This window comes from Colobus angolensis, unplaced genomic scaffold (assembly GCF_000951035.1).
Source record: "Colobus angolensis palliatus isolate OR3802 unplaced genomic scaffold, Cang.pa_1.0 Scaffold1, whole genome shotgun sequence".
NCBI classification, from domain to species: Eukaryota; Metazoa; Chordata; class Mammalia; order Primates; family Cercopithecidae; genus Colobus; species Colobus angolensis.
In genome coordinates this window covers 4,724,182-4,746,426 of record NW_012110918.1, presented here as the reverse complement: position 1 = coordinate 4,746,426, position 22,245 = coordinate 4,724,182, and the positions used below count along the sequence as shown (strand labels likewise).

At 35.4% G+C, this 22,245-nt stretch overlaps 1 protein-coding gene across 1 annotated transcript in view; it reads left to right on the top strand.

Annotated features, from left to right (window-relative positions):
* The window catches only part of ABCA10 (ATP-binding cassette, sub-family A (ABC1), member 10), a 92,795-nt gene that overhangs the window by 62,199 nt on the left and 8,351 nt on the right, over nucleotides 1-22,245 (top strand). Inside the window, exons 24-29 of the mRNA XM_011933821.1 lie at nucleotides 5,202-5,309; nucleotides 5,949-6,119; nucleotides 6,332-6,445; nucleotides 15,801-15,920; nucleotides 16,736-16,822; nucleotides 21,684-21,775. Of these exons, the coding sequence (XP_011789211.1) occupies nucleotides 5,202-5,309; nucleotides 5,949-6,119; nucleotides 6,332-6,445; nucleotides 15,801-15,920; nucleotides 16,736-16,822; nucleotides 21,684-21,775 (692 nt within the window). The remainder of the gene's footprint in view (nucleotides 1-5,201; nucleotides 5,310-5,948; nucleotides 6,120-6,331; nucleotides 6,446-15,800; nucleotides 15,921-16,735; nucleotides 16,823-21,683; nucleotides 21,776-22,245) is intronic.

The following is a 22,245-nucleotide window of genomic DNA, read 5'->3' as shown; positions in this document are numbered from 1 at the left end:
CTTCTTGAGAGTAATAAATATACTTGACTTATTTCTAGCACAAAGGATGATGCATTGTATGGAGCAGAAGCTCTATAAGTGTTTGTTGAATGGATGAATGAGTGGGTAGACTGGATAACCAGTCATGCTGTGCACCGTTTATTACCATTACGGCACAGCTTTCTCTTCTGCAAGATGGGAACTACAAGCAGATAATCTGTAATAGTCCTATTTAAAAAAATTTTTTATTTTAATACTTGTTTTTTCTACCTCATAAAGTAGATGTAACATTCAACTAAGATATTATTTTCAAAAGTGTTTAATGTATCACACAACCATGAACCATTATTATAATTACTGTGAAGCATGTTACAGTTAGCCTTTGTCAGACAAACTCTTCACTCCATTACAGTAAAGACATAAAAATTATCTTGCAGCTTTTAAGTAATATTATATAAAGGGTTTTTGGATTTTTCAGAATTAAATGTATTCTGGGTTTACTGAGTGCAAACCGCTGTAGTTCACCCTGCATTTAATAAAAAAAACTTTCCCTTTCTGTAGGGAAAGTAGGTCTGGCTGAGCATGAGACAGCTCTGGAGGAAGAAAGACAGTATTTGGCGTTTTCCCCTCAATGGTAGCAGGAAGCTTGCCGGGGCCTCTGGGTGCTGCCAAAGAGAATTCCATAGAGAATATCAAGATAAAGAAATTCTGCGGCCGGGCGCGGTGGCTCACGCCTGTAATCCCAACACTTTGGGAGGCCGGGGCGGGCGGATCACGAGGTCAGGAGATCGAGACCATGGTGAAACCCCGTCTCTACTAAAAATACAAAAATTAGCCGGGAGCGGTGGCGGGCGCCTGTAGTCCCAGCTACTCTGGAGGCTGAGACAGGAGAATGGCGTGAACCTGGGAGGCGGAGCTTGCAGTAAACCGAGATTGTGCCACTGCACTCCAGCCTGGACGACAGAGCGAGACTCCGTTTCAAAAAAAAAAAAAAAAGAAAGAAAGAAAGAAAAGAAATTCTGCTCCTGCAGAAAGTAGCCTGGGTTGACCCTCCTTATCACCTGCAGTCTGATAGAGGGTACCTTTCCTTTTGACTCTTCTGCTTCTGCTTCTTCCTTCTTCCTTTCTTTTTCCCAGTGTTTTGGGGAATGTTATGTTAATCCTTTGGTGGAGTAAATAGAAATGGAGCTGAGGAAAGAAGTTACTGTGGAGGCTTTTGCTTCAGATGCAATGAGACACACATTTATCTTTTCCAGGTAGACTTTCACCCTGCACAGAGCTGAATGGGTCTCAAGTGGCCAGTGGGCCCCAGGGGGACCCACCAGTTACCTGAGTTTAGTTTCTGAATCTGCTTACTAAGATTATTACTCATGAACTCACAGAATATTTGTCTTAGCATATTACCGCCAGACATCAAATACATTCATTGTTGATTGCTCCAACATGTTAGGTAGGTCTCTTACATGGGGTTCTTATTCTTCCCTTTTGACGAGGTTCGGATAGAGCTCTCTCTCTCTTTTTTTTTTTTTCTTTGAGATAGAGTTTTGCTCTTGTCACCCAAGCTGGAGTGCAATGGTGTGATCTCGACTCACTGCAACCTCCACTTCCGGGGTTCAACAGATAGAGCTCTTTAATTTACTTTTTTGCTAAACCGAATCAGAAGACAGAGGAGACAATGCATAGATACATAACTTTCTTCTCTTGCAATGTATATCAATCTAGACAAAATTAATGTTAGGAGGGCTTGTCAAGGAAGCAATTTGGATATTAAATTGTCTCCTGTGGATCCAGGGAAGCTGAGTTCTCTCTTAGTCCCTCATGAATAACTTTTAAAATATTCAAATGGAAATTATGTTTCTTTAGGAAAGATAAGAATTTCAGTCTTTTTCTAGTTGTTGCATTTTTGCCAGAAACAGGTATTTTCTTTTGAAAGAAAACCATAATTATTCATTCTTTTACTCATGCATAGCCAAACAAAATAATCAATTATAGTAAGAATAGGGATTAGTATAGTATATTTTATTGCTCACCCACTGTGGAGGATAATTTATTTTTATTTTCAGTCATAATTTCCCTTTTACTCAGATTTAATAACTTCCTTTCTCGGGGACAGCTCGAATCTTGGGGCTGATTTATATCCCAGCAGAAGTCATAGACCAGAGGTGCTTCCACTTTAACATACACTAGTATCACCTGCTGGGCTTGTTAAAACAGATTACTGGACACCATCCCCAGAGATTCTGATTTAATGAGGTCTGAGAACTCACATTTCAAGGGAGTACCCAGGTGACGTTGATGCTGCTGGTCTGGGACCACACTTAGAGAACCACCAGCATAGAAGAGTCACTAGCTCCACAATTCTGTGAGGCTCCCGTTCCTCTAGATTTGGCTGTACATTGCCTCTGATTGCTGCAGGTGTTCTTCTAAAGCTGTCATGACTTCTTTTAATAACCTCATTTTCACACTATTTTAAAATTATGCCATTTTTATTTCTTATTATCCTTCTAGACTTTGAAATGTATACTTCACTAAGCTAGTTGTCATCTGTTCCTTAGCTACTTGTTGGTTCTTGCCTGATATTGCTTCCTGGTCTGTTTTAAATTCTAGTGCTTTCATCCTTGCTTTCATCTTCAAAATGACTCTTCTTAGTTATTGAGCACCTCCCATATAGTAAATGCTACATGTAGCAAATAAAAATATTAGTATTTCACTATATATATAATATATAAAAATATATATATATGTATATACACATTTTGTTTTTGTTTTTTTTTTGAGACAGAGTCTCACTCTGTCACCCAGGCTGGCATGCAGTGGCAAGATCTCGGCTCACTGCAACCTCCGCCTCCTGGGTTCAAGTGATTCACCTGCCTCAGCCTCCCAAGTAGTTGGAATTACAGGCATGCACCACCACACCCAGCTAATTTTTTTGCATTTTTAGTAGAGATGGGGTTTCACCACGTTGGCCAGGCTGGCCTCAAACCCCTGACCTCAGGTGATCCACCCGCCTCAGCCTCTCAAAGTGCTGGGATTACAGGTGTGAGACACCGCATCTGGCCTCAGTATACATTATTTCATTTAGTCTTCACTAGTGCCTCTGAAGTTGATATACTTAAGTTGCAAATAGAAATATACTAAGGAATGTAATTGGACATTCACAAGTTAAGTTCTAATATGGCATTGGAATCTCAATGATGAAGGGTTCCAATGTCTGTATTAGAACTCTGCCTAATAATGACTTTCATTGGTTAGCTCTGACCTTCTGTGTATCTGGACCCCCAATCTTCCTATCATATATTAATATTCAAATGCCAGTCAAGGACCAACAGAAGCTAACAAAAATGTCTGAACCAGCATACAGGAAGAGGAGTAAGTGACAAAAGAAAAACTCATGTGAATTTCATAGAATAGTAGCATTAAATGGCAGATTGAAAGAAGTGTAAAAAAGAGTTATGCATGTAAGAAGACAATTTTGTAGCTTAGGAAATTGAAACAGTAACAAAACTGATAGAAATGGGGAAGTGGAAAAGGAAAGTTTATTTGGAGGAGATGCTAGTATTAGTTTTTGACTTAGTATATTAGATAAAGCAGAGTATACCCAAATAGATACTTTCTGTAGAATATTTTAAAAGCAAGGAACCCAGAGAAGTAGATAGAGATGATGCATACTTTGGGAATCATTAGGATGAAGGAGAGGATACGCAGAAGAGAGATGGGGGAGCAAAGAAAAGCAGAGATTTAGGGTAGCAAATTAAGCTGTACCCCCAAGTAGAGAGTACAGGATATAAAGGAGGAAAAATGTATCTATTTAGTTGGACCCAAACTGCTTGTACACTGTAAGTACAGTAGTCTCCCTTATCCCTGATTTTGCTTTCTGTGGTTTCAGTTACCCTTGGTCAACTGTGGTTGAAAAATATTAAGTAGAAAATTCTAGAAATAAACAATTTATCAGTTTTAAATTGCACACTGTTCTGAGTAGCACGATGAAATCTTGTCCCATTCTCAGAGAGGAAAACAGATATGTGCATCAACCAATGACATTGGTCCATTTAATATCAGGCAACAGGATCAACAAGATGGGTAATACCCCTTCCCAGGGGTGATACTGGGAAGCAGGGATATGGAGTCTCAAGTGTTCCCCTTCCCTTACACTGATGATTGTGCATTTGTTTAGCCCCTGGTAATCTGGTTCTTCCCACGTCTTTACTAATGCTCTTAGAACAACCTTTTCATTGCTTCTTTTTTGCCCTTCCACCCGCACCTGCATTTATGACAAAAACTTATCTTTTCTGCACTCCTTTTCTTTAGCTTTTTTTTTTTTTTGTCATAATAATAATAAATTACAGCGTCTGGAAAAAAACGTAAAGACCCCTCAATGCCTTGACAATTGTTTAATTTAAACAATTCTAGAAGTCAAATTGTTTAGGCAGGGAAGATTTGCTCTCTTCTAATTACATCTGGCACGTAGGTAGGCATAATGCCTAAGCGAAAGTCCAGCTTCACAACAGTTACTATTAGAGGCCAACTTGGAAATAGAGAACTGGAACAAATGACAGTTTAACTCAGTGCTTCAGAGATGATAACTGTAGCTCCCTAAAGTATCAGATGCAAATGTAGAAGAGAAACTGCTCATGCCCTGTAAGTACAGTAGACCCCCTTCACAGTGATTTTGCTTTCTGATGTTTCAGTTACCTTTGGTCAACTGTGGTTCTAAAATATTAAACAGAAAATTCCAGAAATAAACAATTCATATGTTTTAATTGCATGCCGTTTTGAGTAGCATGATGAAATCTTGCCCTTCCTGCTTCACACCCAGGAAGTGAATCATTCCTTTGTTTGGTGTGTCCACACTGTATAGGTTACACATTAGTCACTTAGTAGCCATTTCAGTTATCAGATTTAAAAAAACATAATATGTATAGGGTTTGGTACTATCGAGGTTTCAGGCATTCACTTGGGGTCTTGGAATATATCCCCTGTGGAAACAGAAGACTACTATATATATACATATAAAACTGAGATTTTGAATTTCTTTTATATCATCCTGTTCCTGGGAATGGAACCTGCCACTAAGTTTAACAAAACATGTTTGCTTGTCTCTTTGCTTCTTAAATCAGGTGAATGCTTCCAGAGTTTTTCATTATTTCCCAGAAACGTATCGTATAGTGTTTGTATAATTTGTAACAATTGCAACAACTTACTGATGTGTTTTCATTTTTCAGGATGACATAGTGCTGGGTCTTGATTTTATAGATGGGTCCATATTTCTGTTGTTGATCACAAACTGCATTTCTCCTTTTATCGGCATGAGCAGCATCAGCGATTATAAAGTAAGAAAGAGAGAGAGAGAGGAAATCAGAGAGATTGAGATTGATTTTATCAGACTTTAGTAATTGGAATTTTATTGTTTCATACACACAGGGTTGTACTTTGGTTAATGTGTTTACACATACATTAAAATCTAATATCATTATAGATTATAGTAAACACATGATTTCAAAGAAGTCAGAAAGTTTACCATTTAGCACAATAAAATTGCCTCAGCTGTAAGGGAAACCATGCTAAATAAACTTCAGAGATGAAGATGTGGTACTGTTTGATCCATGCAGTTATTTCACAGTTCCAAAGGGAATTTAGATTTTTAACTATGGCATGAAATGTCAGCCATACAATGTTTCCAATTATTTAACTATGCTTTAATAAACTGGGCTTTAAAAATATATAGTATAGTCATCTTCATTAATCTGTACCAATGGGTAAATGAACTTTAAAAATAGCTGAGACTTTCATGTTGAACCAATAACTACACATTTCCATTGAGGATGCTAGACACTTAGGAGAATGCTTTTTGTCACACAGACACTATAACATACTATTTCTAAAATTTATTAAACTTTTTTTTTTTTACATAACCACAAAATCTTTTCAAACTAAGATCCCTTTCTCTATCCCTTCTATTTCTTTGTCAGAAAAAAGTTCAATCCCAGTTATGGATTTCAGGCCTTTGGCCTTCAGCATACTGGTGTGGACAGGCACTGGTGGACATTCCATTACACTTCTTGATTCTCCTTTCAATACATTTAATTTACTACTTCATCTTTCTGGGATTCCAGTTTTCATGGGAACGCACTTTTGTTTTGGTAAGTCATCACTTTTTCCCCAGGCCAATTATAATAGTAGAATCAAAATGAAAATTCATTTTCATGAATGTTTTCTCATTAGCAAAAGGCATGTAATATGCAAGAAAATAAGAAAATTGCCTTAGGCAGCTTTATGACCTGATTCTCTCCCCTTCTCTTTCCGTCTATGACTTGCCATTTCTAATCTTGCCGTTGATCCTTATTCTTTGCAGGTGGTATGCATAATTGGTTGTGCAGCTTCTCTTATATTCCTCACATACGTGCTTTCATTCATCTTTCACAAGTGGAGAAAAAATAATGGTTTTTGGTCTTTTGACTTTTTTATTGTAAGTATATATAGATGCATGCACATTTATATTAAATTTTCTTAAAGTTTTTTAAAATGCAAATTCAAATATAAATACTTTGCCTAGAAGAGAATGGTTTTTTGTTTGTTTGTTTTTCTTCTGTACTTTCATTATTGTTGTACCATGTTTATGGGTTCAGAATGTTTTGTTCATTTTATTTCCTTTATTTTCCATTTGTTCTTTGAGGTTTCTCTTTCAGAACTCTGTTTCTTTGGAAATAAGTAAAATATTTGTAGAAACCATGGCATGTCACAGCTGAAAGACTAGATCATTTGGGACGGTTTCTTCATTTTACAGAGTGGGAAAAACTGAAAAGAATCAGACTTAAACCCAGGCCACTCAACTCAGTGAGGTTTTTCTCTTAAATAATTCTCTTTACTTAAAAACAAACAAACAACAAGCATGATAGGTGGCTATATAGACTAATAACATAAATAATAAACTGTTTTCTTAATAATTTACTTATTACTTCAGGCATACGCTACTGCATCTCCTTCCCTATCACTAGCTGATATCTTGAGCAGTTGCTTATAGCTTTCTGACCATTTCAAACATTCCAGTTTGTTAAGTACAATTCACTTAAAGAACTAAAAAAAATCTGAAAGATTGGTCAATCCAAATCATAACTTTCTTAAGCAGTATAAAACTCTCTCCCCAGGCTCATCTTAGGCATGCCCTTAGTTTGGGGATCAGCGGTGAGAAAACAAGGTCTACACTTTGACTCTGTCTTTTTATTTTCTTCTGGATTTTCCTTTCTCTTTCTGTGGACAGGGTGGAGGGATTAGGGTAAAGGGACCAAAGTTTAACTTCACTGGAGCTGTTATAGTTACATTAGTTGACCTTTGTGAGTAGTATCTAAAAGTTGGATTTAGTATAAACAGGAATATCACAAATACAACCAGTTGTAGAATTCAGTATGCCAGCAGAAATCCTAAAGGCTATTAAATTGCTTCTAAGCTTCTAAATCTCATCCCTGTGACAGCTAATCACATAATTCATTGGGCCAGTTTTATCAATGGCTGTTCTGCAATGGTCAAATGTCATAACCAAGGGTAATGTCTTCTGAACCATCGGTATTAGTCATTGATCTTTACTTTTTTTCTCTTCTAATTCCATTATAAAGGTAGGCTTGTCAGTTTCACTTTTTAATTTAATCCAATTTTGCTTTGTATATTTTGAGACTATTTTGTTTGGTGCATTGAAATCTGGAATGCTTATACACCAACCCTATTTATTCTTACGGTTTTTGGTCATAAAGTCAAATGTGTCTCATATTAATATAGGTACACAAGATTTCTTTTGTTCAGTATTTGCTTGATAAATCTTTTCTGCCATGTGTGTTTTCTTTTAACTTTCATTGTTCTTATGCTTTAATGCCTGTCTCTCGTAAAAGAAATATAGTTGGATTTTATTTGTTTTTTAATTCAGTCTGACAACCTGCTTTTAATTTAGTGAGTTTATTGTGATTTTTGATATTCTTGAAGTTACACTATTTTACTTTTTGCTTTGTGTATGTGATTTCTCTTCTTTCTTCCCTTTTTTGTTTGATTTTGTTTTTATTCCATGTTATTCTTTTTTCTGGTTTGAAAGTTATAATCTATATTTTATTACTTTGTATTAATTTGCCAGGGCTGCCAAAATAAAGTACTACAGACTGGGAGGCTTAAGGAACAGAATTATTTTCTCACAATTCTAGAGGTTAGAACTCCAAGGTCAAGCTATTGGCAAGGTCGATTTCTTCTGAGGCCTCTCCCATTGGCTTATAGAGGGCCATCTTCTTCCAGTGTCTTCTCATGGTCTTCCCTTCAGATGTGTCTCTGTTCTAATCTCCCCTTCCTACAAAGACAATAGCCATGTTGGGTTAGGGACTCCTGCAATGGCATCCTTTAAACTTAATTACCCATTTAGAGACTATTTCTAAATATAGTCATGTTCTGAGCTACTGGGGGTTAAAATTTAAACATATATATTTTGGGGAGGCAAAACTCAGCCCATAACACCCCTGAAAATTTTTTTACATGCTAAATTTAACAAAGCCTAAAGTTAATAAATATCCTAATTACTTCCAACACTGTATTTTGGGGATTTTATTATTAATAATTTCTTACCCTACTTACATGCTGTTGTCTAGTGTTTTGGTTTTCTTTTTTTAATCCCTCAAATAAGCATTTTTATTAACATTTTAAGAACTTAAAAAAGATTTGTGTACATTTTAAATCAATCCATTTGTTCACTATTCATAATAGGATTTTAGTCTTTTTTTCCTCCCTTTTGAGATCAATCATTTTTTTTTGTTTCCCAAAATGCATCATTTATACATTCTTTTAAGCAGGTCAGTTAGCTATAAATTCTCGTAGTTTAAAAAAAACTTTTTTCACCCTCATTCTTAAAACATAATTTAGCTGCTTATGCATTTCTAGGTTGACAATCCTTTTCTCTTACCACTTTGAAAATTCACTCTCTTATTGCTTACATTTTAACTGTTCAGATGTCTGCTATCAGTCAGTTGCTATCCTTCACAGGGGCTCTCTCATTGACTAACCTTTGACGTTAGCTTTCATTACAATGTTTCTAGGTGTGATTTTCTATTTATCTTTATTTTTATATAAATTCTGCTGCCTGGAATTCATTTCTGTCTTCAGTTTAGGAAAATTCTCAGCCAATACCACTTCAAATATTGCCTCTCTGACGTTAAGTCTCTACTGAGATAATATTAGCTTTTCATACTATTCTCTACATCTGTTAGCACTTCATTCAAATTTTCCATGTGCTTGTCCTTGCTGCCTTCTGGGGAAAGCTTCAGAAGTTTCTTCCAATTCACTTGTTTTAAATTCATCTGCATCTAAATTATCTTTACTCATTGACTACTTAAAATTTCCATTTTATTTTCCAAAACTCTTTTTGGTTCTATTTAAAATATGCTTAGTTATTTCTCATAATCTTTTTTTACTTGCTATTATTTTATATTTCATATTTGATTTATTTCAACATTTCATTGAAAACAATATTTCTACTTGTTGACAATTCTAGTCTCAAAAGTCATCTAGTGCTTATTGCCTTGTATGTTTGATAATTTTTTTTGTCGGGGAGAGGAGCTCATTCTTGGTTGACCTTAAAGTGTGGAACTCCCAAGACACTATATTAGAGATGTTTCATCCCCCAAAAATTTTCAATTATTTTTGTGAGAAGTGCAGTATAGAATCCATCTAAGATTATCTAAGCTAACTTAGAGTTTCATGCTTCAATATGGGATTTACAAGGCGCTCCCATCAAGAGGGTTCATTTGAATCTCTTAAAGTTCTTTGCAGGGAATGACTTTAAAGAGAACCCAAATCATATCTTCCTAACCCATGGTCTGATATGGGAACTTGTCCTCAGCGCAAGCAGATTTTGTGTTTACTTAATGGCCCAAGTTGGGTTTCAGACTTTGTTTTTGTCCTTAAAGAATTTCCTCACTTTTTTTTCCCCCTGAAATTAGCAGTGTATTTAAGGGACAGTTGTTTCAATTTCTCAAAATTTAATTGTACAGTATGGGTAAGACCCTTTAGGGTATCTGTTATGCCATATCTCTACATACAGATGTCTACAACTAACTTTGAGACTGCAGTTTTATAAAGCAGTGAATGTAGAATACAGTTTGTAGCAGATGGAAGAATAAATATAGAATGCAGAAGCAGAAACAGGAAGTATTTAATTACTCCTTACAAGGCCTTGTTGTTGCTATCATTGCTTGCCAGAAGGAATGGTTAATGGAAGACTTTTTTTTTTTTTTTTTTGATGAGTAAAACAATATAGATGGGGTAATTAGTGTAGTAAGATGACAAAAAGGAATGGAATAAAGATAAAAGAAGCAAGATGGTCAAAGATACATTCTTCACTTGCATAGTTAGATTTAGAAAATCTAACTTAATTTTTCCTTTTTTTTTTTTGAGATGGAGTATTACTCTGTTACCCAGGCTGGAGTACAATGGGGCGATCTCGGCTCACTGCAACCTCCACCTCCCGGGTTCAAGCGATTCTCCTGCCTCACCTTTCTGAGTAGCTGGGACTACAGGCATGTGCCACCACACCAAGCTAATATTTTTATTTTTAGTAGAGATGGAGTTTCATGATCTTGGCCAAGCTGGTCTCGAACTCCTGACCTCAGGTGATCCGCCTGCCTTGGCCTCCCTAAGTGTTAGAATTACAGGAGTGAGCCACCACGCCTGGCCAGAAAATCTAACTTAATTTTTACACAATACTGAAGACACATTGCTATGTATTTTGTTAGAGCAATACCTTTAATAATTACAAATACTATGACCTTTACATCTTTGAGGAGATTCTGAAATATACACAATGTTTACAAAATAAGCTGATGAAACCCTGAACTTATTTCAGTTTATATTGTTTATTCCTTCAGAAATATGTAAGAAACACTGTTTATATGCCTTTTTGATATGTATCATATTTATATATCCACTTGTTCATATCATTATTTCACTGCTTTGCAGTGCTACCTTTGTTATCAATCGAGACTATTTCTGGCCTTTCTGGTTTCTTCTGTTAATCTGTTTTTCTATTTATACATCAATACCATGCTGTCTTAATTATGCTAGCTTTATTTGAGAGAGCAAACCTTCCCACCTTGTTCTTTTTGAAGTATCTCAGCTATTTTTGATTCTTTGCATTTTCATGCACTTTTTAGAATCTGCTTGTCAAATTCCACAAGAAGTGATATTAATTGGGATTGCATTGAATCTATAAATTACTTTGAGGGAGAAATGATATCTTTACATAGTGAATCTTCCAGTTCACAAACATTGTCTGCTTCTCCATTTTAGGCTTTTAAAAACACCTGTTTTGTATATACAAGTTCATGGTAACCAACACATTATATATTGACTTGATGTATGGAGAGTTGACTGATACAGTATCTCCTTAGGAAAGTAAAGTGATTAAGAATTTTGGCTCTAGAGTCAGGTAGCCCCAGGTTTTAATCGGTAATGGTCTGGCACTTAATAGCTATAAGAAATTGAATACATTATTTCAGTTCTTTTGAGGTTCAGTAATTTAAACATCAGAATATATGTATAATAACAGTAGTACTTTTAGTGTTTTAGGATTGAGATTTTAAAAGAGTGTAAACTATTATAGTGCTGGTAAACTGCTCATTAAAATATTTGATAAATAGTAAATGCTCATGAGGAATTATTATCCTCTTCTGTATTAGTCTGTTTTCACACTGCTGATAAACATATACCCAAGACCAGGCAATTTACAAAGAGGCTTAATGGAGAACTCACAGTTCCATGTGGCTGGGGAAGCCTCACAACCATGGCAGAAGGCAAGGAGGAGCAAGTCCATCTTACATGGATGGCAGTAGGCAAAGAGAGAGCTTGTGCAGGGCAACTCCTGTTTTGAAAACCATCAGATCTTGTTGGTCCCATCCACTATCATGAGAACAGCACAGGAAAGACCTGCCCTCATAACTCAGTCATCTTCCACTGGGTTCCTCTCATAACACATGGGAATTATGGGAGCTACAAGATGAGATTTGGGTGGGGACACAGAGTCAAACCATGTCATCTTCCTTTTCTTCCTCCAAGTTTATTCCTGTAACTACAATAACTATTTAACAAAATGTTTTGAATAAGCTGGGCTCTTAATATGCTTAGTTTTTGATTATTTGGTGAATAAAAACAGAAAAATAGAAATCCTCCTTATTCTTTGTCCTTCCCAATATTTATTCGTGCATTCGTATTGATTGTATCTTCCTATGTGCCAGATACTTTGCTTGGGATATAACCATGAACAAAGCAAATTTTCTGCAATCAGAGTACTTACATTCAATGGAATATAAAAGAGAATGATTCCTGTTCAAATAAAAATATATTTGACCCCTGAACAATGTCGGAGTAAGAGGCACCAAACGCCCTGCCCCATGCAATTGAAAATTCATGTGTTACTTTTGACTCTCTAAAACTTATACTCATAGCCTATTGTTGACTGAAATCTTACTGATAACATAGTTGCTTAACATGTATTTTATATATTTATTATATACTGTATTCTCACTATAAAGTAAGCTAGAGAAAAGAAAATGTTATTAAGAAAGTCATAAGAAATATATATTTACTAATCCGTTAAGTAGAGATGGATTATCATTCTTGGTCTTCATTCTTGTTGTCTTCATTTTAAGCAGGCCAAGGAGGAAGAGAAGGTAGAGCAGGGGTTGGACTTGCTATCTTAGGGGTGTCAGTGAAGGAGGTGGAAGAGGTTGAAAGGGAGGTGGGAGAGACAGATGGACACATTTGGTGTAACTTTACAGAAATATATTATAATTTCTGTCTTTTTGCTTTTTTATTTCTCCAAAAATATCTCCATATAGCTCCATTCCTTTTTCCACTGTTTGCTTTAGTTTCAGTGCCTGTATCATAGAAGATTTCATGTCAGAAAATAAGTCAAAATAAGCCTTGAATAAACAGAATCCTTCATTCAGATTGTCTAATTTTCGGATTGTCAGTTCTTTTTCTGACACTGCTTCTTCTACATCTTCCTTCTCATCATCTGGCAATGGAAACCCTCCTTTCCATCAAATCGTCTTCTGTTAATTTCTCTGGTGTGGTGTCTATTAGTTATTGAATTTCTCCAAGATCCAGATCTTGAAACCCTTCACTCCCCAACCTATTTGCCCTATTTACAATCTCTTTTTTATTTCCTTGATTAGTTCTGTTGTAAATCCTGTGAAGTCATGTACAACATCTGGACACAATTTTCTTCAGCAGCAATTTATTGTTTCAGGCTTGATGGCTTTCACAGCTCTTTCTATAACAATGGCGTCCTCAGTGGTGGAATCCTTCCAGACTTTCATGATGTTCTCTCTATTGGGGTTCTCTTCTATAGTTTTGACAATCCTTTCCATACAGTACTGTGTGTAATGAGCCTTAAAAGTTCTTTTTTTCTTTTTATTATACTTTAAGTTCTAGGGTACATGTGCATAACGTGCAGGTTTGTTACATATGTATACTTGTGCCATGTTGATGTGCTGTACCCATCAACTCGTTTAAAAATTCTTATGACCCCTGATCTAGAGGTTGGATTAGAGATGCTGTGTTTGGGAGCAAGCAGACCACTTTGTTGCCATCAGTGTTGAACTCATGTTGTTCTGGGTTACCAAGGGTGCTGACCAATAGCAAAATAACTTTAAAAGGCAGTTCCTTACTAGCAAGGTACTTGGTGACTTTTGGGACAAAGCATCGATGGAACCCATCCAGAAAAAGGGTTCTCATTGTCCAGACCTTCTTGTATAACCAAAAGACTGGCAGTTGGTGTTTATCTTTTCCCTTCAAGGCTTGAGTGTTAGCAGCTGTATAGATAATGGCGGTACTGATCATCAAGCCAACTGCATTTGCACAAATAGCCTATCCTTTTCTATCTTAAATCCTGGTGCTTGATTCTCTTTTCTAATAATCACTGTCCTTTGTGGCATTTTTCCCCCCGAGAATAGGGCACTTCCATCTGTATTAAAAACGCATTCAGGCAAATATACTTACTCTTCAATGATTTTATTAATAGCAACTGGGAGCTTGTCTGCTGCCTCTCGATTGGCAGAAGCTGCTTTCTCTGTTATCTTGACATTTTTTAAGTTAAACCTCTTTCTAAAATTATCAAAGCATCCTTTGAGGGCATTACATACTCCAGCTTTAAATCTTTAACCTTTACTTTAAGTTGTCATATAATGACTTCACTTTTTCTCAAATTGTATTAAAGCCTATAGGTATAAAAGTTGGATCATCAATAGGAGATAAAAAGGTATTTCAAAAAAAGTGCAAGGTTTTTGTGCCTGCTGGTTTGGCTACAGTGGCAGATGCATAAACATCCTTTTCTTATTTTTACAATGGTCCTTACACTGGATTTATTTATTTTGAAATGGCAGGCAGCTGCAGCTGCAAACCCCAATCTGTGGTACATATCAAGCAATTCACCTTTTTTCTTGTAATGTCATGACTTTTCTCTGTTTCTTGGGAGAACTTCCAGAATCACTAGTGGCAATTCCAACTTGGACAGGTCCTATGATATTATTCAAAGTTTATGGTATTGCACTAAACACAGTGAAAGATCTGCAAGAACCATGAGAGGCCACTTTTAACTGTGATATACCATTTGCTTGAGAGTAAGGAGATGATTAGACTCACACAGCATTTTAAGGGAATATTCACAACACTTGAGCTCATCACAGTAGCAACAGGAGGTGACTACAAAATTATTACAGTAGTACAGCATGTTCTACAGTTAATTTTATGCAGTCATGATTTAATTCTGCATCTTTATGTTTATATTTTTCTTGATTGCTAATGGCAACATGTGTGGTATGTAAGAGTTTCTCTGTGTGGTATGTAAGAGTTTCTCTGTGAGTTTTGATACAGTTTAACTTTTAATAATAGATTTGTTTATAGGTTACAGTAGTAAATGACAAAATAGACTAATATCTACATATATTTTATGTATTCATGATATACTTAACTTTTCTTTAATTTTTTTCAATATATCTAGACTATGTGGTTCATCTGTGAGGTTTTTAAATTGTCACAGATCTTCTCCCAAATTTCTAACATATTTATTGAAAAAAATCCGCCTATAATAAACTAATGTTGTTCAAAGCCAACTGTATGAATTGTCTCAGAATCCCCTCTGGAATTCATAAACCATGGTTGGACTTCCTGCTGCATTTCTGCATGGATTGACCCTCTTCCAGTCGTATGAATTTTGAATGGCAGAAGAACTGGAGCCAGGGAGCCATTTTTGGAAACTACTAACAGTCTGAGTGGGGATAGGGCTGCCCTTTAAAGTGACATCCATATAATTTACCTCTAAGAGTGTTCTAAACTGTTCAATATTCCTACCTTGGATATCAAGACTGATAATTCCTACATTTCTCTGACTGCTTAGATATGACAATAAACACCAACCTCAAAGTTTATTTTGCCTTTTAAGTTCCCAAGTCAAATCATCAGTTAATTCTTCACTGTATCCCTGTACTGAAAACGTATTAAGATTTACTATAATAGACAAAATAAATAATGTTATATCACCTTCTTTTATTGTTGTTGTTTATCTCTACTGGGTAGTGCAAAATCTTCATGACATTTATGTCAGGACTTATTGTAATCCTGTGTTTTAGTTGCTGTGAAAGTTTGATACTTCCTAAGGAGGATATCCTAAGAATATTTCTATCTGTAAGGTGAAAGTTGAAAATGGCAGTATCTCCCAGGAAAACAGGTTATTCATAGGAAATATCTTAAGATATCAAATATAACAGAGAAAATTATAATACCTCTGGATTTTTTTCTAGATCTTAATATGTGTATCCACAATTCTGGTATCAACTCAATATGAAAACCTCAACTTAATTTTGTGCATGATTTTCATACCTTCCTTCACTTTGCTGGGATATGTCATATTATTGATCCAGGTAAGCAGTGATACCTACTGTGTCTCTGGTCTTGACCTTGTAGCCCATTAATAAAATCCTTACCCATTGTTGGAACAGGTGCATTTATAAAATTTTGAAGTTATTCAATGCTTCTAAATTCTAAAAATAAGATTTTAAAGCTGTATAAAATTGAAAGCTGTCAAATTTGCTGAGATCACTACTCATACTAGCAGGAAGAGGGTCAATCCATGCAGAAATGCAGCAGGAAGTCCAACCATGGTTTATGAATTCCAGAGGGGATTCTGAGACAAGACTAAAACTTTTTCCATTGCTATAAAACATGCTCTCTGTGGTGAATCCATCTTGCCCGGGGATAGAAGTTTTTCATTTCAATGTTGATCAATGTCTAATATCTTGTTGGGCTTATTGATTGCATACTGCTTAGTGTCAATAAATTGCTTTTGGAGTATATGACTTGCAAGTGAGGGAAAGAAAACATGATTCTATTAACCACTTCTGACAGAAACTAAAGACCACTGGGAATTTTGGGGAACTGTGGACAAACCTTGCCTACTTCATAGTTCTGTACTTTGTCACTCCCACTAAAAAGAAAGTTGGAAATCCCTGTTACATACAATTGGAAAATAAACAGTGTTGGAAGTTATAACTAAAGAAAGATGTCAGGTCATCAATAGACTTTAGCATCAGAAAGCAACTCTTCTTATCTCAATTCGTGGAATACCTACTGTTGTCCCATAGAAAGTCAAGTACAATTACAATGTGGTTGTATTTAATGTGTAAGTTTTATATTTATAGAGAAACTTGCATTTAACTCTTGGTGTGTTTTTTTTCAGCTCGACTTTATTTATATGACAAACTTGGACAGTTTGGACAGTATAATAAATGAAGTCAATAAAACCATTCTTTTAACAACCTTAATAGTAAGAAACATTTTCTGCCTAAATATATATATGTTGCATAAGATTCATAGCCCTGTGAAATCTTATTCAAGGTATGCCAAATTTAAATGTCTTTAAATACCCACTCTTCCTATATTTTCCATTCCAATATAATGGCAGTAAAACCTAAAGATATTTTTAAAATAGAGTCACAGATAATATAATACATACTACAACATTTAAAGGCTTGGTTGCTGTTATTGTGATAGACATTGTTGATATGCATCCAAAGACAATTTGAGGCGGTATGTAAGAAATGCAGCATATGGTGTATGGCTCAAAATCAAGTAAATATGTATTAATAACAACTAATTTGAATAATGAGGGGGAAAGGAGAGAAATTAAATGAAATTTTATAGTGGGGAAAGATAGTGAAACAAAATATAAATGTTATTTCTGTCTATTATGGTAAATGAGACAGAAGGAGGAAACATATTCTTGTTTGCATACCTCTTGTTTCCTCTTTAATAATAGAACAGCAGTTTATCAAGGAAGAAACCTCTAAATTTGTTTTGATTCATAAACTTCTATACATTTTTACCTGGGTCTTTGTATAATGAATGTGTATCTTTCCTGTTTTGTAAATACCTGCAGAGATGTCCCATATATAGTCATTTTAGTTGACCATTGAATTTTAAAGGCATACAATTGTCCAACTGAGGAATATGTTCATTTAGGTGTGCAACTCTGACACAGCAAACAAACCCTGGAACCTTCAAGACTTAATAGGGTTTTATTTTTCAAATAAATTCTATTGTGTATTTGGCTGCCCACCTCCATTTGGTGGCTATGCTTTTTGAAACCCCTCAATCTTCAGGGTTGCCTCTGCAGTGGAAGGAAAGGTTAGAACATTAGACAAGATGGGACTCCGAAAACCTCATGGGAAAATGTAACTAAAAGTTGAAAATGAAAATATATAAATTTTGGCCAGGCGCGGTGGCTCACGCCTGTAATCCCAGCAATTTGGGAAGCTGAGACGGGTGGATCACCTGAGGCCAGGAGTTCAAGACCAGCCTGGGCAACATGGTGAAACCCCATCTCTACTAAAAGTACAAAAATTAGATGGGTGTGGTGCCATTTACATATATTTTAAGATTAGAACTGTAGGTGGATACCCCTCAATAATTTCCCAAAGGAACTCTCACAGAATTGCCCTTGTTTGATGAGAAATGAGCAGGAACATTGCCATGATGGAGAAGGACCTCCTAGTAAAGATTTCCTGGATGTTTGTCTAACTTTCTCAAAACACTCTCATAATAAGCAGATGTTATCATTCTTTGTCCCTCTAGAAAGTCAACAAACAAAATGCCCTAAGCATCCAAAAAACTGTTGCCATGACCTTTGCTCTTGACTAATTCACTTTTGCTTTAACTGGACTCACTTCCACCTTTTGGTAGCCATTGTTTTGATTGTGATTTGTCTTCAGAATCATACTGGTAAAGCCGTGTTTTATTTCCTGTAAACAATTATTTAAAAAGAAAATGCTTCAGAGTATCGGTCCCATGTGTTTAAAATCTGCATTGAATGCTCTGCTGTTGTCTGCTGCTAACCTGGGCACAACAGTTTAGGCCCGCACTAAGTAGAAAGTTTGATTAACTTTAATTTTTCAGTCAGAATTATGTGAGTTGAATCAGTTGAGATGTCTATGATGTTGACTATTGTTTCTGCTGTTGATTGTCAGTCCTTTTCAATTAGGAGATGAACGAGATGAATTTTTTCCTCTGAAATTGATGTGGATGGTCTGCTGCTATAGGATTTATTTTCAATATTGTCTTGGTCTTTCTTAAAACCACTTAAGCATTTGTAAGTTGCAAATTTCTTTGGGCCATTGCCCTCATAAAGTTCTTTACATCATCGATGATTTGACCATTCTTCCTTCCAAGCTTCTCCATACATTTGATGTTTGTTCTTGCTTCAGTTTTAGCAGAATTCATGTTCTGATAAGGGCTCTTTTCAAATGAATGTACCTCTTTTCAAATGAATGTACCCTTCTTAGTACCTCAAACCAGATCCTGTTCAAACATGTTATAAGAAGTTAGGATAAGTTTATTTTGTTGCCCCCCAAGTTTGAAATCCACACATAGATTTTTCATCATAGGCATTTTTCATGATATTTTTGAAGTCCCCTCGTTTTAAGAGCCAGGCCTAGAAGCGGCTTTCATCACATCGCACCACATTTTACTTCATGGCTACTTACCTATTTGCTTTTAGTCAGTGACCTGACTAAAATAACTGCAGTTATTTTTTACATATAAGTTTTTTCAGCTTTTCAAATTGTAGTAAAAAAAGTAACATAAAATTTATCATCCTTATGATTTTTAAACGTATAGTTCAGTTTTTTAAGCATATTCACATTGTTGTGAAAAGAATCTCCAGAATTTTTAATCTTGTAAATCTGAAACTCTATAGCCATTAAACAATTTCCCTTTTCCCTTTGCCCAAACTAGTAATCACCCTTCTACTTTCTGTTTCTATGAATTTTACTACTTTATATATCTTATATACATGAAATTATAAAGTATCTGTCCTTTTTGTGACTAGCTTATTTCACTCTGCATAACGTTCTCAAGGTTTATCCATGTTGAGGTGTATGACAAGATTTCACTCCTTTTTAAGATTGAATAATATTGAATTGTATATATATATACTATAATTTTAAAAATCTATTCATTCTGTCAGTGAACATTTGCATTGCTTCTACCTCTTGGCTATTGTGAAAAGCCAAGCTATGAACGTGGGTGTGTAAATCTCTCTTCAAGATGCTACTTTCAATTCTTTTGGATATATACCTAGAAGTGGGAGTGCTGAATTATATGATAGTTCTAGTTGTATTTTTTGAGGAATCTCCATACTGTTTTCCATAGCAATTGCCCCATTTTGCAGCCTCACCAACAGTGTACGAGATTTCCAATTTCTCCACATCCTTGCCAACACGTTTTTTTATATAGTAGCCATCCTAATGGATGTGAGGTGGTATACCATTGTGGTTTTCATATGCATTTCATTGACTTTTAAAGTTGGCCATTTATATATCTTCTTTGGAGAAATATTTATTCCAGTTATTTGCTTTTTTAAAATTAAAAAAAAAATTTTTTATTTTTTGGAGTCTTGCTCTGTCACCAGGCTGGAGTGCAGTGGCATGATCTTGGCTCTCTGCAACATCCACTTCCTGGGTTCAAGTGATTCTCCTGCCTCAGCCTCCCGAGTTGCTGGGACTATGGGTGCATGCCACCACAGCCAACTAATTGTTGTATTTTTAGTAGAGAGGGGTTTCACCATGTTGGCCAGGATGGTCTCAATCTCCTGACCTCGTGATTCACCCGCCTCAGCCTCCCAAAGTGCTGGGATTGCAGACATGAGCCACTGTGCCTGGCCATTGTTTGCCCATTTTTAAATTGGGTTATTTGAATTTTTTGTTGTTGTTGAGTTGTAGAAGTTTTAAAAATGTATTCTGAATATTAGCTCCTTATCAGATATATGATTTGAAAATGTTTTCTTGTATTCTGTAGGTTATCTTTTCACCATGTGAGTTGTGTCCTTTGATGCACAGAAGATTTTAGTTTGATGCAAACACATTTGCCTATTTTTAGTTTTGTTGTTTGTGTTTTTAGTGTCGTATTGAATAAATCACTGTCTAGTCAAATTTTATGAAGTTTTTTTCTGCAAGTTTGATTTGTATATAATATAAGGCCCCCACTTCATTCTTTTACATATTAGCATTAGTTTTCTTAGCACTATTTGTTGAAGAGACTGTCTTTTTCCTATTGAGTGGTCTTGGCACCCTTGTTGAAGATTATTTGAGCATATATGGGAGGGTTTATTTCTGGGCTCTCTATTCTATTCCATTGGTCTATTTTAAAATAAAAGTTGTATAGCTGATTTATTTCTTTATTTTCTTGTCTCCCTTTTCAATGTAATAATGGCCACATTAAGTCAGTTTGGAACAACTTGGGGGTGATCATCTAAAATTCATTTTTTTTTTCCTGTGGGCTTGTTTTATTTCTATCTTTAAGGATGTTCAGTTGTCCCAGCAGTTGAGACAACTATTTATTGAAAAATCTGTACCTTTCTCATTGATAGAGCTACTTCTGTTCATATATCAGATGCCTATATATGTAGAGTCTGTTTCTGGGATAACTATTCCATTTTGTTTGCTTTTGTGAAGTTCATAGGTGCACTACCAGTCTGGTACCACGTTAAACCACGTTCTAGGCTTGAGGTTTTGTTTTGACCATCCAGTGATGTGAATTTGGACTCCAAGTCTGTGTAAAAGCTGGCTTGTATTTCCACCTTCACTTTCTCTTTTCATGATGAGCACTCAAGGCAATGATGTTAGCAATATCCTGAGGGTTCTTTTCACCCCTCACTAAAAGTATAACCCTTTGAGGTCCATCCTTTATTAGAGAAAGAGTGACCTATCTACTCCTTGCTTGGGGAAGACTCTTGCTTCAACAGTTTCTTCTGTCTTCTGCCCCTGGACATGGCATGAAAATGGAAGTTTGAGTATTTCAAGGATAAAGAATAACTCTAGGACAAGATAACTTTGGGGCTAACCCTATCTCCTGTATTCACTTAGATTTGGCTTAAAAAGTCCATATTATTTTATTAGCTCTTCTATACTTTTTTAAAGTTTTAAAAAAATTAATGTGGAATTTTTAATTCCTTCTCAGTGGGAGGGTGAGTTTGAATAAACCTTTCTTCCACATAAGAAGTATTTTACAAGTTGTTTGTCAAATTTATAAGAAAATGATCAAATCTTCTGTGACAAAAAATGGACAAATATTGACCATTGAGTATGAATGCCATTGTGCTGCTAATTCTAATTATTTTTCTTTTCTTTTAGCCATACCTTCAGAGTGTTATTTTCCTTTTTGTCATAAGATGTCTGGAAATGAAGTATGGAAATGAAATAATGAATAAAGACCCAGTTTTCAGGTTGGGAAAATATTAACTGAAACCTGAATGTAATTTAAATGTTTAGTTTTTTTAAATTTGTAATTTCATTTATTTATTTATTTATTTGTTTTTATTTTTGAAAATAGAGACAGGGTTTCAGGTTGAGAGAATACTAATTGAGATCCGAATGTAATTTAAATATTTAATCTTTTTAAATTTATAATTTTATTTGTTTTTATTTTTGAAAGTAGAAACAGGATCTTGCTATATTGCTCAGATTGGTCTCAAACCCCTGGCCTCAAGTAATCCTCCTGTCATGATCTTAAATATTTAGTCTTTATTAAGGTACATTTAACATCAGTTTATTAAAATGGATTTACTACCCAATACTTGGCTAAGCACGTTGTACAGTGCTATTTTCAGAAAAAGAAAATAATTAAATTGGATGCAGGGATATTTAGTTTCTAAGTCATAGATTCTGATTTTAGGCAAGATGAGTTTTTGTCCTA